Source organism: Trachymyrmex cornetzi, unplaced genomic scaffold (genome assembly GCF_001594075.2).
Source record: "Trachymyrmex cornetzi isolate Tcor2-1 unplaced genomic scaffold, Tcor1.1 scaffold43, whole genome shotgun sequence".
Taxonomy (NCBI): domain Eukaryota; kingdom Metazoa; phylum Arthropoda; class Insecta; order Hymenoptera; family Formicidae; genus Trachymyrmex; species Trachymyrmex cornetzi.
Window position 1 is genome coordinate 357,620 of NW_017299069.1, and position 16,427 is coordinate 374,046.

A 16,427-nucleotide genomic window follows, 5' to 3' on the forward strand; every position below is an offset into this window, starting at 1 on the left:
TCCTCGTCGTTCGATGAAAATTTCTGTCCTCCGAGCCAAACTTTGAGCCTAGGAAACAGAAAACAGTCGCTGCGGGCCAGATCTGGTGAATACGGTGAATGGTCAATTAATTCGAATCGCAATTCGTGAATTTTTGCTATAACGACCGCCGAAGTGTGAGACGGTGCGTTATCTTGATGGAGCAGCACTTTCTTCTTTTTCAAATGCGGTCGTTTTTTCTCAATTTCTGCCTTCAGCTTGTCAAGCAATGCGTAGTACGTTATTGTTTTACCTTTTTCAAGGTAGTCGATCAACACAATTCCATGACTGTCCCAAAAAACTGTCGCCATCACCTTTCCCGCCGATAAAACCGTCTTCGCTTTCTTCGGAGCAGGATCACCCTTCGCAGTCCACTGTTTTGATTGTTCTTTCGTTTCAGGAGTGAAGTGGTGGACCCAAGTTTCATCAACCGTTATTAATCGACGCAAAAAATCCGACTCGTTTCGCTTAAACCGCTCCAACAGGGCCTTAGAAATGTTCATTCGAATGCGTTTTTGATCCAGAGTGAACAAGCGCGACACCCAAGGCGTGGTTAACTTACGCATGCCTAATTCTTCAGTCAATATATGACAAACACGTTCTTTTGATATGCCAACAGCCTCTGCTATCTCCCTAATCTTAATTCGACGGTTGTCCATTATCATTTGATGAATTTCTTTGATGTTATCGGTGGTGGTCGCAGTTGTTGGCCGTCCCGAACGCTCATCATCAGCTAAGCTGGTACGACCACGTTTAACAGCTACCCATCTTTTCACGGTGGCAAATGATGAGGCAGAGACCCCGTAAACAGCGTCCAACTCGGTTTTAATTTGCGTAGACGTATTGCCTTTAATTCAAATGCAAGAATTTAATTATAGCAGGATATTCAATTTTTTCCATTTTTACAAAATGACTACACAAATGATTGTCAAACAAGAACTGAACGTCCAAAGTGGCCACAATTGTCACATATATCTTTCGTAAGTATCACGATTATAATACCAGAATGGCTTTGACGAGTAGCGTCATCTTCATGATGAGGCTCAAAACTTTTCAGACGACCCTCGTATATACATACGATTCTTATCTAAAACTTATTCGAAAGTGATCTTTTTATTCACTGTAAAAAAGTTTTTCTTAACAATTTTTTGAAACAATGAGACATAAAACTTGATATCACAAGGAATAATATGAAATTTTTCTAAATTGGCTTCCGGTATTCGTTTTTAAGAAATCATTGAGCAAAGTAAGTAAAGTCGCTATTTTTTCGACCGGCGGCAGTAGCGAAGGCGGGAGGCATTTTATACTGTATAAAAAAAACTTGTATAAAAACATTAACACTTATGGAATATCTTATACTGTATAAAAGTGAAATAAATTTTTATAAAAATTTTCATAATGGTGAGCACTAATGTGCTTATTAGATTGAGCACTGCACTCGGAGAACATTCTTAACGATCTAGCATTAGTGTGATTGGTTTATGTCTCGAACTCGTAAATTGTTGAAATTCATAGAAAACATTATCGATCGAGTAAGCGATGGTCTATCACGATGATCGTCCTTGGATCGTTTTTCTTGGTGCCTCGTACGTATCTCTCCTTTTCAACGTTCAATAGGAACTGAAATACTGCATTATCCGAGAAAGCGCAATCTCGAACAATACATGGTGGCCGTAGCATGCAGGTAAGTCGAACGAATGGACGAACGAAGGGAATGCGGATATCGGTTTTCGATAAAAATTCTGCCGTGGCGTAGTCCATTACGGGAAATATGCGAGACGCCTTTTCGTTTTGTCACGCCCCTCGAGAAGCGAGCTGCTCTCGAAAAGGACGGTTGATTTCGTGTGCACGGAAGGTAGGTCAGGATGCAAAAGGAAATCGGCTAACGACGGCCGGATATTATCCACAGAGGAATCTGTGACCTACACATTAATTCTAGCGTTATCAGGAATACCGAAGATAATTTTTACTAATATTAAAAAATTTTATTATCCTATGAAAATAAAGAATATTTTAATCAGGCACTATCCTTTTAATTTCAATATAATATTGTAAAATGTTGGTGACTAAGAAAAGAACAGAATGTTGTAGTGAAGCTCTCATGAGAGTAACCATGAAAATTCAGTTACGAAAAGTATCTTGATATTGCTACGATCGAGATGATGGTAAAATGCCACTGAAGAGTATTTCGAGTTGGTAGCATTTCTTGGAAATAAAATATATTCTGAAAATTTGACATATAGAGAGGAATGCATATATTCCGAAATTATTTCGAATAAAGCAAAGGAAATGGTTTACATGAAAGGAAATTCATTAATTCCTTATATGGTCTACTAAAGTGTATCACTAAGAATTTATGAAAATATCAATATATATCAGATATTTTAAGAGACTTTCAATAATCATTAAAATAATTAAATTTCAATACAACGTAACATTTTGAAGAATTCGGTAAATCAAATCTAAATTTTGTTTTCTGAATACTTTGAAATTACTTTTCTTGTAAGTTTCTTTAAAAATGTAGGTCAAACTGCTGTTATATCGACCTGTTTGTTTTGAACTGTAACTTTTTTATTATTATGCTTTTAAGAAAAGATCAATTTTAAATTTATAGTGTTACAATTTTTACTTCATTTTTGTAGAAGCGTTAGAACTTGTACGTAAACTTATTATAAAAAGTTCAGATATATGTCCGTGACTTTGAAGTCACAGAATTTCTCGGAGGAAGAAGGTTAATGATTTCTTGAAATCTGTGCGAATATGCCCGGCGGCTTTTACCATTATTCTAAAGTTGTAAGGCACACAGAAATGTTTGAGTAGGAGCGAGAGGGAGTTCTGAGCTCGTTTAATCGCGTTTAATCGGCCGTCGAATGTGATTTCTCTTACGAGGAAACAATCTCGGAGACCAACACGACATTTTGAAAGGTAGGACGAAAATAATGTTCTGTCGTGAAGAACCATCCTTATACTTACGATTATATGATGAAAGATCCGCATGCCTTTCACGTGCTTTCTAGCAGCATATTTTTAGTACCGCTCGTTATTTTTCCAGTTTGGTCTGACCGATATTTAAATCCGTTCGTAAATCGCGTTTGTTTAACGAGCCACAATTGCGAAGTATTTTTAAATCATAAAATCGAAATTTTTTCATAAAATGTAATTTGACACCTGAAGTAAAAAAATCATTGAAAAAATTAATAAGTTGATTAACTAATTTAATGTTTAATGATTTAAAAAATTTAAAAATTATAATTAATAGTTTCATAGACTCATAAAATTATCGTTTCTTATAATAGAAACATAATAACGTATTTGTGGCTTGATAAACTATTTATTTCAATCTTTTTTATGCACATTTGATTTTTTATTTTATCTTTATAAAACTTTTATATATACACATATATCCATATTTTCTGAATTATATAACTAAAATATAATTTTTATATACATAAAATATTAATAATTTAATATAATAGCTATACAGTGCAATCCTATTAACAATTTTAATTTGACTTTATATTCTTTTATTTTGCCGATTTGCTTATCCTTATTGCTTGGTTTTTGGATCCATCCTTTTTCGCACCATTGATTTACTCGTGATTTACATTGGCACAAAATATGTCGCAAGATTATGTTGTACATTGAAAAAAAATGCCTTATATTGTACGGATGGTTCCGATAATCAAGCACGAATTCTCACGACGCTGTTCTTAAAGGAAAATCGAGAGAGAAAAAGAGAAGAAGAGAGAGGGTCTTTGAAGGATTGCCAGGTGGAACGACGGGCTTAACTCGAGCTCGTTCCAACAGTTATACATCATGCTCGTTTGTCCTTTGAGAATGCTGTCGGTGACGTTGTTGTGGCGGTCGACGGAGAAAAATTATGTTTCGCGAAACACGACACGTTTTGCAACTCAAGGCGCAAAATATAATTTAATATCTTTCAGCAAGTTCCTACGTGCTCGCGATAAAATTAAATTCGTCATCTGTTGCCGTAGATGTATTTTAATTAAGTTCTTGGGCGATTTATTTCGTAATATAAATAGATTTGGAAAACTAATAAGTTTTTGATATCAATTAAAAAAGATATTTTTAAAATAAGAGTTAAAATTGATATAAATATTGGTATATAAACTTCAATTGTTTAACGTAAATTAATAATGACGTTAATTATCGTGCGGATTTTTCTTTTCTTATTTAATAAATTGTGATATTAACAAAATAAATGAGTTCCATCGTGAACTCGTAACTTGCGCCATTTAATCATTGAAAACATATTTTCGCAAGTGTCATCGAAACCTGACGACGATAAATTTTCTCCGTTGCCGCGATCGGCTTGATCGTTTTCGTTTCCTGTAGTCCTTGTGTCGTTGGTTTGGTAGCTAAAGCCGTGATATACACTACCTAAGTTAAGGCACGAGAGCCACCACGAGAGCTAGAGAGAGAAACAGGGAGAGAAAGAGAGAATTAAAGAACATTTAAAAAGAGGTAATGGCGACGAACGCGACGGAATCGAGCAACATTCGGAGCGGCTATCGTCGTCACATTTTCGGCGACACCGAGCTTTGCATACCTGAGAGATACGTCGACGTCGTTCCGCGTGGCGTCGGCGCTCAGGGTATCGTATGGTGAGTAAAATCCATGACTTATACAGATTATACGCTGCGAGTGTATCTATTTTTCTGTCTGTTCCACTTTCTGTCTTCCTATCTCATAGTATTTTATTTTGTATCAAAGAGCTTATATCACGTCCAAGCGATAACATATTAAATTCGCTGCAGCCATCGCTGAAAATTTGGTGCACATTTCTTTGATCTTTCCTTGCGGAATAGTTTCTCCATATCATTTTAGTAGTTATTTTTCGTAATTTTATTTTTTTTAAATTAAACTTCTATGACTTTATTATTTTATCTCGTACATTAATACGAGAAATTTTTCTGATAAAATGCGTGCTCTGTTTTTATTCGAATAGTTTTTTTTATTAAAACAATTGTTTTTATGAAATCATTATTTAAATTAATATAATAATTATTGTTTTATTAAATTGAAAATCTTATCGAAAATCTTATTAAATTGTGCCACACGGACGGGATATAGGCACGCTTATCACAACTGGAAATTAAGTAAAGAGCAATGGCAAAAAAATTTGTTTTTTCGCCCATTTTTTGGAGCTCGAATTTCAAACTTTTTTTTACGCCAAATAGTACTATATAATGTAACATTAATCCTAGAGAAATTTTAAGATGAGCATAGACACGGTTCCGGAGATATGAAGGGATGAAAGTGATGGTTCTCATATCCATGAAAGTACACGAAACTCCAAGTGTCTATACCAAGGAATAAAAAATATATTTAACGAAGTGAAACATATCATTTCTTATAGATTTTTTTACGCCGGATTCAAATATGACCTTAGTTTTCGTCTAGCATGAAAATTTCCCGAGATAGATGGAGTTGAAGACACTTGACGCCGCCTCTCATAGATCGGGGTGCTTTTTTAATGTGAGTCCCCTTGCCTGTTACAGATTGGAGTGCTTTTTTATTGTGAGTTGCTTTGCCTCTCACAGATTGGGATGCTTTTTTAATGTGAGTCCCCTTGCCTCTCACTGTGCAAGGTTGTTTTGTGAATCGTGATAGATACATTGCATATTTCAGGATTGGGTATTTTTATCCCATGATATTGAGCAAATCCAAGGAACCACACAATTGTCGTTACATGAACCCCTTCATAAATGAAATAGCGGTGAATAGTAGATCATTCTCTGAACAGTAAATCTTAGATAATCCATTCGATAGAATATACCCTCAATATTACCAATGAACTTCAGTAACACATTCTTCCTTGTGCAAACACCCTGACTGGAAATCATCACTTTCACCCCCTTGTATCTCCGGAACCATGCCTATGCTTATCTTAAAATTTTACTGGGATTAATGTTTCATCAAATAGTACTATTTGTCATAAAAAAAGTTTGAAATTCGAGGTCCACAAAATAGGCAAAATTTGCTATCACTCTAGATAAAAATTTTTAACTAATAGAATATTTCACTTTTAATTATTTATTTTAGTTTGATGCATTTAGTTTGATGAAATCGCGCGTTCAAGCGTGTATGATCGAACGATCTTGAATGTTTTCCTCCATCTTTGTTGCAGCGCGGCATACGATACCGTCACTGCGCAAAATGTGGCGATCAAGAAGCTATCCAGACCTTTTCAAAACGTGACACACGCGAAGAGGGCCTACAGAGAGTTCAAACTCATGAAGTTGGTCAATCACAAAAACGTAAGTTCTTTAATTTTATTCCGTTGCGACCATTTTTTGTGTGACACGAATATACTTTTTGGGAACGCACATTGTAAATATCATAATATTTTTTTTTAAACAATTATCATTCTAAATTGGACCAGTGAGGATAAATCTAATTAAGTAAGAGAAATCCTATATTATCGGTCAAAGTGGATCTTAGTGTTTAAATATTTCGGTGTGAATTTATATACATATTCAATTCTGTTTTAACCGCGCGCCGAAATCTTGTTTAGACTTGTAACACAATCATGAACAAAACTATAAAGTAGTAATTTCACATATTAAATTAACAAGCAATTTAATAATATTAATGCTAACAAGTATCTTAGAAGAATATCAATAATTTGATATTAACAAGAACTCTTAAAAACTGCGAATAATTTATTGCGAAAAATATTACTTCATTTTCTTAAATTGCTATAAAATGTAAGTATCTCATTTAAACCTTACTGTTGAATCAAACACATGTACAGTACGTGTCTTGATATGTAACATTATTTCGCGAGAAATGTAGTTGCACTTTGTACTGTATTGTTATACAAATGAATGTAAAACTCTTTGTCATTCCTCCCAATTAAATTAGATAGAAATGCATGGAAGAAAGCTACACAGAGCTAAATGAGAAAATGTTACAGCGACGAATAACAATATATCGCGAGTAGTTTCTAGCCATTATCTCGACACAATCGTAATTTGTCCTTGTCATCAAATAATTTCTGACAGAATAGTTGTTATCAGAATTATAAATTAAGGGATTATGATAAGAATTAAAATTAAAGTATATTCATACAATAAGTGTTTATCTTAATCGGGTTAATAGTTTCAATTTCCTGCAATTTATTTTAATCCCATTGTTTTTAATTCTGTATTAAGAGAATCGAGGCGTTGAATTGCGCTGGAATAACAATGTAAATAGTTTTACGTAATTCCGAGAGAGAGAGAGAGAGAGAGAGAGAGAGAGAGAGAGAAGTTTAAGATCTGAATAATTTAAGTCAGAGAAAGAATTAAAAAAAGAACAAATTTTATTCACCATATCTAAGCATTGTCTAAGGATTTCGAAAACGAAATCGATTCGTCAGTTTATGATTTGTCGCCTTGCAGATAATCGGTCTGCTGAACGCGTTCACGCCGCAACGGTCGCTGGATGAGTTTCAAGACGTGTATCTGGTGATGGAGCTCATGGACGCTAACCTATGCCAAGTGATCCAGATGGATCTGGACCACGAGCGTATGTCGTATCTCCTCTACCAGATGCTGTGCGGCATCAAGCACTTGCACTCCGCTGGCATTATCCACAGGGTAGGTGACGTTAGCTATTCGCGCGTTGCGCCCCGATGAAAATTGCATAACGGGCAGAGCCATTTAATCTACCGTAACGAGATTCATTAACGACGACCATTCCTGCATACCGTAGTCCCGCGGTTGCTGTTGTCCCGCCGCGGCGAAAGAAATAACTGCCGCCGTTCCGATTAATTTCCCGGTACACCGCACGTTATAATAGAATAGCTAAACCGGCGTCGCGCTCATTAAAAATGAGAACGCGGTGCAACGATTGCGGGATTGTCTGCGTAATTAACGTGCTAGAAATTAAAATTCATATAGCTGGAAATAGCTGGAACAGCGTTGACTCGTGACTGACTCGCCACTTCGCGATTATTATTAATTGCTCGCATGGCATCTCCTTACGAAATTAACTATTAGTTTTTCGATGTTTTAATTATCTTTTTCTTTCACGATTCTTGAGATAAATCTCTAAAATTTGACTTTGTTTCTTGCATAGGATCTAAAGCCAAGCAATATTGTCGTAAAATCTGACTGTACGCTAAAGATTCTCGACTTTGGCTTGGCGAGGACCGCCGGGACCACATTTATGATGACGCCCTACGTCGTCACACGATATTATCGGGCGCCGGAGGTGAGTTAGATTCTCTTGTAATTTTTCGCACAATTTATTTCTGATTAGTTCGATCCGTTTCATTCATTTGTTTTTTTTTCTTGCTAGGTGATTCTGGGCATGGGTTACAAAGAGAATGTGGACATCTGGTCGGTGGGGTGCATCATGGGCGAAATGATACGCGGTGGCGTATTATTTCCGGGCACGGATCACATTGACCAGTGGAACAAAATAATCGGTAAGATTGAATTTTCCATTATGATAATAATAATTACTATAATATTAACTGATACTTTGACAATAACCCGCGCGCAATGTTATAAAATAAAATTCTGTAAAATGTGCAGAATAGAATTAAAGGGATACAAAATAAAATTCCATGATGTTGCTATATTATAATCCATTCTGAAAATGTGTCGTCGAAATCAACTAAAACATAAGATGACAAATGATTTTATTAGAATTTATAAAATTATTTGCATTAACATTCAATAATATTTGTACGTCATTATTTAATATTTTTTATTGTGCAATCACAATTATTTAATTAATTATGTGACATTTTTCATCTCATAAATAATTAACGCGTATACCAGATTCATGGCCTTTTTTCATTGTATAAGCAGATAATCATGATCACTTTTTATAAGCAGATACATGATCTCCTAATAATTTTGTCAAGATAATCGTGATATTATCTTATAGTACTCTTCTTAATATTGATTTTTTTTTTGTTAAATAAGGGATAATGGCAATTATCTCATAGATTCTCTGCCACTGTATCATAAAAATAAGATAATTGCTCTTATCTGCAGAACAACTTGGTACACCGGCGCAGGAATTCATGCAACGACTGCAGCCAACCGTCAGAAATTACGTAGAGAATAGGCCACGATATCCAGGCTATCCCTTCGAGAGGCTATTTCCGGATGTCCTATTCCCCTCGGACTCCTCAGAACACAATAGATTAAAAGGTGAGTAGGTCAGCAAGTCGACGCCCTGCATCGCGAGATTGATCGCGAGACGCGCACGTTCTGGCGCGCGGACGACGAGATTATCCGCATTCTCGTCATCGCCTTGCCTTGCCTCTCCCTGGCTCTTCCTTTCATGGTTTTTACTTCCTTTTCTAGCGAGCCAAGCCAGGGATCTATTATCGCGCATGCTCGTGATCGACCCGGAGCGACGCATTTCCGTGGACGAGGCGTTGCTGCACAATTACATAAATGTCTGGTACGACGAGGGGGAAGTCAATGCTGTAAGTAGGCTCTATCGATTGATCGCGTGAATAGATGGTCATTGTCAATCGTACTGTCTTCTCCAAAAACCAGGATAAACAGGATTTAATTTGAGAAATTGAATTAAAATTTTTTTATATCTAAAAAAAGTATACACAAAAAGAACGATTTTGCTGAAAAATGACTTAAAAAATTAGCTAGATACAGGTCCAAAAATAATTTTGTTTTCCATCAAAATACATAAGAATTTTAAGTATAATGAGCAATGTTACAAAAAGTTTTACGAGTAATTTTTTTAAAATAATACAAATGATAGTTTTGTTGAAATATCTAAAAATTTAATTACATACAGATCGGGAAATAATTTTGTTGGACCATCAAAATAATTGTAGGACAAATGTCCAACAAAATTATTTCCCGATCTGTATGTAATTAAATTTTTAGATATTTCAACAAAACTATCATTTGTATTATTTTTAAAAAAGTATAATTATAAAAATAATTCTAGTAAATGTGAAAACGTAATACTGCAAACATCCTTTATGTGATGAAGAAACTTTTTTTAACAAGATATACTTCCCCTTTGTTTTCATTAAATACTCATAAAATTGATTGTTAATCTTTCCTTTGTGTAATGATTTATAAGAAATTCTGGTTTATTTTGTAGCCTGCACCAGGTCCATATGATCATAGCGTGGACGAGAGGGAACACACGGTGGATCAGTGGAAGGAGTTGATCTATCAGGAGGTGATGGAATACGAAACAAGCCACAATCCCACGGCGGTTGCTCAGTCGTCAGAAAGCGCTGGGAGTCGGTAGATACCGCAGAGCAGCACCCCATCCACGGTTCCCTTCTCGTCGAGGAAGCATCCGAATAGTCTTACCTACCGCTTGGACATCGCCAGAGCGTCGTAGCGAGAGAGGGAGGGGAAACCGGAGAAAGAAAGGGATGAAAAGAATGAAGAAAAGAAAGAAGCTAAATCCACGTCCACGAATCTATCTTCCTCTCCTTCGGGAAGGCAAGAAACATAAGCGAAAAAATATGGAAAGGGAAGAAGGATACTCTATCGAGTGTCATAGGGGGACAAATTGTAGTCTTTGGCAGCACATGTGATCAAGTGACGAAACTAGTCTCGAAGATGATCAATTAATAATTCCTCCGTTCGATCTTCTCTCTCTTGGAACGATCTAGGTGATCTGAGTAAATGCTCCTGCAGGAGCGAGACTCGTGACCGCTATATGGCACTTTGACAGGTGCCACCTCTCAACACTCAAGACACCTTCGTCGCTTTCTTTGTGCTTTACCAAAGCAATGGAGGTCAGTAAGGATCGCGGCAGAATTCCAGGATCGGAGGTTAAGTTTATGGAGAAGAGAACTAGAGAGGAAGTGATGGATGAAGGAGAAATTATCGTGTCACGCGTTGTCGTCTCCTCAACTACTGCCAGCCTGGTTGTTGGACGAGCTTCTTCTCTCTTCCCCTCAGTTTATTCGTTTCCTTGATCAACGCGAGATCTCCGAACACCTCCTCCGGGAATCCCTAAATTGTTGTTTCGATTCACAATACGATATTTCTATCTCGATTCGCGATTACTTGACTTTTCTTTTGGTACAAGTTTATTCGCTGTGCAATCTGAAAGCGGACGTCGTTTCATACTTTTTGATCGTCTTGTAACCATCCAAATCATGGACGATATTTGACGTACATTTCATAGCAATAAAGTCGACGCGAAAGAGAAACGATATAGAAATATCATATTCCTGTGATGATCGTTTTAAGATTATACAAGTCGGAAACTGGATGTGATCGTTCCTTTAACTTCCGGAGGATTAAGTGATCGATCGCCCGTTACAACTTCCGAAAAGATCAGTCGAGCGCGTTTATCTTTTGCGCGCGAACAACATATAATATATATATATTTTTCGTATCATTGTTAAGCACATATGGGAACACACGATTCTGAATGTAATTTTTTAACGCGACCATCCACGCTCTCTCAGAGTATGGGGCACAAAGATATCAGAGTAAGAAGATAAGGGAAAATTTACCACAGAGCTTATAACCGCTCGATCTTCGTCTCGCGGGTGTAGCGGGCGATCACCAGGACGAGGCTATCCTTAGAATTTTGTTTCATTAAGTCGCTGGATGTCGCGAGAGATATATAAGTTAGGTATATTTGTTAATATTTAATTCATGTGGCTCCGTACGACATATGCATGCCGCGCAATGCAATGAAGCGCAAGAAAAAATAGAAGAAATGACGCGCTACACGTCGAGTCTCGAAACCATTCGTATCGCGAAAGGAAAGAGACGCGATCGATGGGATATAGGATTTTTTGTACATAATAATTGATTATTGTGAATTTAGTGCTGTGTGCGAACGAGAGTGTCCGCACGATCTCGCGCGGTACTGATTTTTTTCGTAAGCGTATACCTTTCGTTCGGATACTTCGCATCTCCGCTCTGTGTGCTTTCGTCTCGGTCGTTATCAGTGCCAGTAGATACGCGATTCATGATACTTCATATTGGTAGTCTTGTAGTTGTAAGAACAATTGGCGAACGCTGATTAATTTTAATGAGCCGACAGGAAGAAAGAGAAAGAGGATGAAGTAGTGCAATGCCACAACGATCGATCTCTGCGTAATAACGTCAGGGACACTGCGATCCCACGATTACCGATTATATCTTTAGTACCCGAGTAGTAGTGCGATAAACGATACTACTCCCTTCTCGTGCAATCTCGCGTACAACATGTCGCGCGATGAACTCACGGTGCTTAGTATTTTACAATCGACGAAATAACCGAGAGAATTCGATATTAAATCGACGCAATAATCGGTGGAATAAAACTACAATCGATCGCGCATAGAAAGCGGCGAAAAGGGGCGGTTTTCGCTTAGTTTATTTTGCGAAGATATGGATCTTTGTCGAACGTTTATTAATTTTTTATTATTATTTTTTTTAATAGATCGTGTGATTTGTATCATTATATAGGGAAATATGACATAAAGGAGGAAACACTTCTTGACTAGAATATCGTGAAACGGTATATAATGGACGAGGGTGAATTGGGTTGGGAGAGCCGATAATGCTGATGATGATGATGATGATAATGATGGTAAAACTATATAAAACAATTGTATTTATTACGTGAATCGACGAGGAGAACCTACAAATAAATAGCGACTCGATGAATGATGATGAAGAATAATTGTATAATGTAAACGTTAAATTTTTATTTTCCACGACGATAGTTATGTGAATATATTGCTACAGTCCGATCCAAATATAATCAAGCTTTTGTAACACTAATTATAATAAAAAATCTAATGATGATACTGCTAATTACACGTAATTGTATCGCACACACATGGTTAAAATTATAAAATATTAGCTACAAATAAGCGGTCTCGATTCTGCGCGTGTACGGAAGCGGAGAGTAGTGCGCCAAAAATCTTTACAAATTCAGCTAGTTGTCGTCGCGCTGCAGATCCGCGACGAATATCCCTTTTCATCAACGCATTTCTTTTACGTATTAAAATTGTATACATGTCCTATTACATACGTATGTATTATGAACGAGCTTCTTTGTTACGAAATTAAGAAGAAAAATTAGAACATTTTGGCATCCTTTCGCCACGCTATTTTTTACCCTACGCGCCTAATTCGTCAAAAGCGTATATTTACAGATTGTTGTATTTTGCAATAACACTTCATCGAAAGTAATGCGATTAAAATGAACTAAGATTAAAATGAACGCAACAATCTTTCTGGCGTTCTAGGTGTTAATTCCGTAAAAAATAAGTTAATTAAAAGGATTATTCTATGTAATTATGTTTCTTCAATCTTCGTAATTGGGGAGATTGGATACAAGATTCTAATTAGACAATAAATTCAAAATTTTTGGGTTGTCTGTTAAAGACAATCTTTCAGGAAGAAATTATATATTTGTCTAATATCTCAAACGACATATTTCTGAGAGTAATAACTATTTTTTTCCTAGAGCAATTTCCTGGAATGATAATTTACATCTGTCTAAAATTTGCCAATTTCTCTTCTTTTTTAAAGTGGCATTTTTGATGTTTAACTATACCTTCTCCGCCCTGCCACTTTACAAATTCGTCGCGCACGTCATCCCGAGAACGAATGCGTGACGCATAAGAGATATATTTTATGGCCCTCGCCATCACCATGCACGTTAAGTAAAGTCAATTATATTTAATCAGCGGACGATACTTAGCAGTTAAAAAAAGCGTACCCAGATTATATCTCTTGGGCATTTAGCACCTGCACACAGGGTAACTTCTGCGGCCCTTCGTGCGTGTACTCACAGGGTGACTCTTGTCGAACTTAAGCGAAAAAAAAAAACAAGAAAGGAAAAAATGCAAGAAAAAACCCAGAAAAAAGTTGTAGCTGTTCTGAAAGGTGGAGACGAGGTGCGGTTGAGGGTGAGAATGTGAGATGAGAGAAAGGGAGAGCGAGAGAGAGAGAGAGAAAGAGATACAACTATTTTTCCATTTTACAAGTTGCAAAAAGCCTTTTTCTTCGCACAGTAAGCGCGCTGAAGGAAAACTCGGTGAACTATGTGATTCCTGATGAAATTTCGTCCAGCTCCTTCTTGTGAGCCAGCACAATCTTTTAAATCACTTTCGAGGATCGCTAAATCGCTTGCGACGTTTCTTTCCCGTCTGCGATACGAGAAAGATAAAGAAAAAGAGAGAAAGAGAGGGAGAAAAACTGAGAATTTTGTAATATTCGCTATGATAATCTCTTCCCGCGATATTTGTACCACAAGACAGAATTTCTAAAGATTTTTGGATATACGCCGTAAAAAAGAGAGAAAAAGAGAGCGAGAGAGTGAGAGCGAGAGCAAGCGAAAGAGCGAAGTGATAATTAACATTTGCCCGGTTTCGGAAACTTTTATCAAAGTGAATGATGGGGGGTGGGGTGGCGCGACCTGGATCACACCGGAGGACATCGTCCTCGATCAACGTTCTGTGTGTGTGTACACACGTAGGCAATCAGACATAACAATACACGCCCACACAGACACACATACATGCGCACACACACAGACATAGATACACGTACGTACATACCGTAGTTGTGGCAGCTCGTACCACATTCTTCTCGTTTCCATAGTTAAAGCAAGCGTAGTAGCAAGGATAATAAACGATAGCGAGTAACGATATAACGAGTAAAGTAAACATAATAAACATAATAGTAATGGATAATAATAAAAATAAAAAGAAGAGTAAAGGATACTATTTGCAGAGTCGTGTAGAGAGAAGAAAGGTGAAAAGGGGAGAGAGGGATGTATCCGCCCGGTGTGTCTCGTTGAAAAAAAAAGCCGCGCTACGACGATTCCCCGGCGTCTCTTCAGGTAGCCGTGATCAATCGCGACCGGCTCGGAACTTATTTTAACTCACTATTCTCAATATTTAGAACACGACTGTATACGACGATTGTTATAATCCGGCTAATGCGCTAGGAACGTGCAATATCGGTGGCAAAGAAAAAAAGAGGAAGAAACAGAGGCGACCGGCGCTGACCGGAGCGAGAAGAAATGACTGTAGAGAGAATAGCAGGTATTTTTCAGTTACGTGCCTTCTTGACACTTTGGAGAGAAACCACATTTATTAAAACACTTGAGTCCGAAAGACGACGGGAGACAAGGACTGATAAAAGTAGACGAAGACGTTATTTTAATAGCAAAAGAGATACTAATTTTCTTCTCTCTTGGCGACATTGAATTTCTCTTATTTTATCGTAAATATTTTATATCCGTGAAACAAATAAAAACTTTCTGAAGCGCTTTCTCGCTCTTTTAAAGTAATGTCTTCGAAGATCGGAATTTAATAAACAATAAATTTATCGATGCACGACGCGGAAACGCGAAATCAGAAATATACATATATTAAGAATTAACATTCCGTGTGTTTTCGAGCATTTCAATCTTAATAATTACTAAATATAATTAATAAATTATTTTCTTTTCTTCTTTCTATTCTATTCTTATGCGACTGATTGTGTTGTTCCAAGCTTCGTTTATTTATTCGCTAATTACTATACTTAAATCTACAGCATTTCTCTAAATTTACCCTTTAATTCTTCGGCTTTTCTTTTATTTTTTAATTTTATTCCATTGTTTTTTTTTAAACCGATCGCGTAACGGTTTTTTTTACCGAACGCAATTTTGTTCCTGATTCTTGTCCCTTCTCGCTTTCGGCCTCGTTTCAATATCATTCGAGGATACCGCGACCGTATTGCGCGTTCGTGAAGCAGGATCGAGTCCTTAATTCGTGATGATCCCGTCAATGTCTTAGCAGCCGCCGAAATCGCTTCCGAAACCAGGGAAAATTTTGATTCGTACATTGTATACATACATTTAGGATCTAAATCTAAAGTATAAATGAGAAAAGAGAGAGAAAATACAGGAGATACCTGGCAGAAACACTCATTAACACAAGGACGACTATAATTAACAATTAATTAATAAATTGATTGAAAACAAAAGAAGTGTTTATGTATGTGTATGCATGTGTGTGTGTGTGTATGTGTGCGCGCGTGTGATATAAATGATAATCTTTTTTCTTAGCGCGATAAAGGGGACAATTAATATGAAACAAAAAAATGGAATATTTTAAACGACAAAGCGGAACTTGGGTGGGCAAATGGAGGGTGGAACGGGGCGTGGGAGGGAGAAAGTGAGAGGTATAGAGATTGATAAAGAAAAACAAAATAATAATGTCCATGTTGCTAAACTTACAATTAGCGATGAGATAGATATCGCGCATAGGCGACATCTTAGTTTATAAAAGCAAATTAATCCTTAGGACACAAGTGAGAGAGTAAGTTAGAGAGAGAAAGAGTGAGATAGAGAGAGAGAGAGAGAGAGAGAGAGAGAGAGAGAGAGAGAGAGAGAGAGAGAGAGAGAGAGAAGCGAAAGCGAGAGCGAGAGCGAGAGCGAGAGCG

The 16,427-nt window shown here is 36.9% G+C and overlaps 1 protein-coding gene across 1 annotated transcript; it reads left to right on the top strand.

Moving 5' to 3' along the window:
- Positions 1-4,506: 4,506 nt before the first annotated feature.
- Positions 4,507-14,167, top strand: bsk (mitogen-activated protein kinase dJNK). Its single transcript, XM_018512785.1, has 8 exons — positions 4,507-4,643; positions 6,170-6,299; positions 7,425-7,622; positions 8,104-8,238; positions 8,326-8,455; positions 9,033-9,191; positions 9,348-9,472; positions 10,120-14,167. Exons 1-8 carry the CDS (start codon positions 4,507-4,509, stop codon positions 10,270-10,272), a joined length of 1,167 nt encoding a protein of 388 aa, XP_018368287.1. The 3' UTR covers positions 10,273-14,167.
- The last annotated feature ends 2,260 nt before the right edge of the window (positions 14,168-16,427 follow it).

Excerpts from the sequence above, each read along its gene's own strand:
- bsk (XM_018512785.1), top strand. The coding sequence starts at position 4,507 with ATGGCGACGAACGCGACGGAATCGAGCAACATTCGGAGCGGCTATCGT. Across the intron at positions 7,623-8,103 it reads CCGCTGGCATTATCCACAGG|GATCTAAAGCCAAGCAATAT; the intron begins GTAGGTGACGTT and ends TTTCTTGCATAG. Across the intron at positions 8,239-8,325 it reads GATATTATCGGGCGCCGGAG|GTGATTCTGGGCATGGGTTA; the intron begins GTGAGTTAGATT and ends TTTTCTTGCTAG.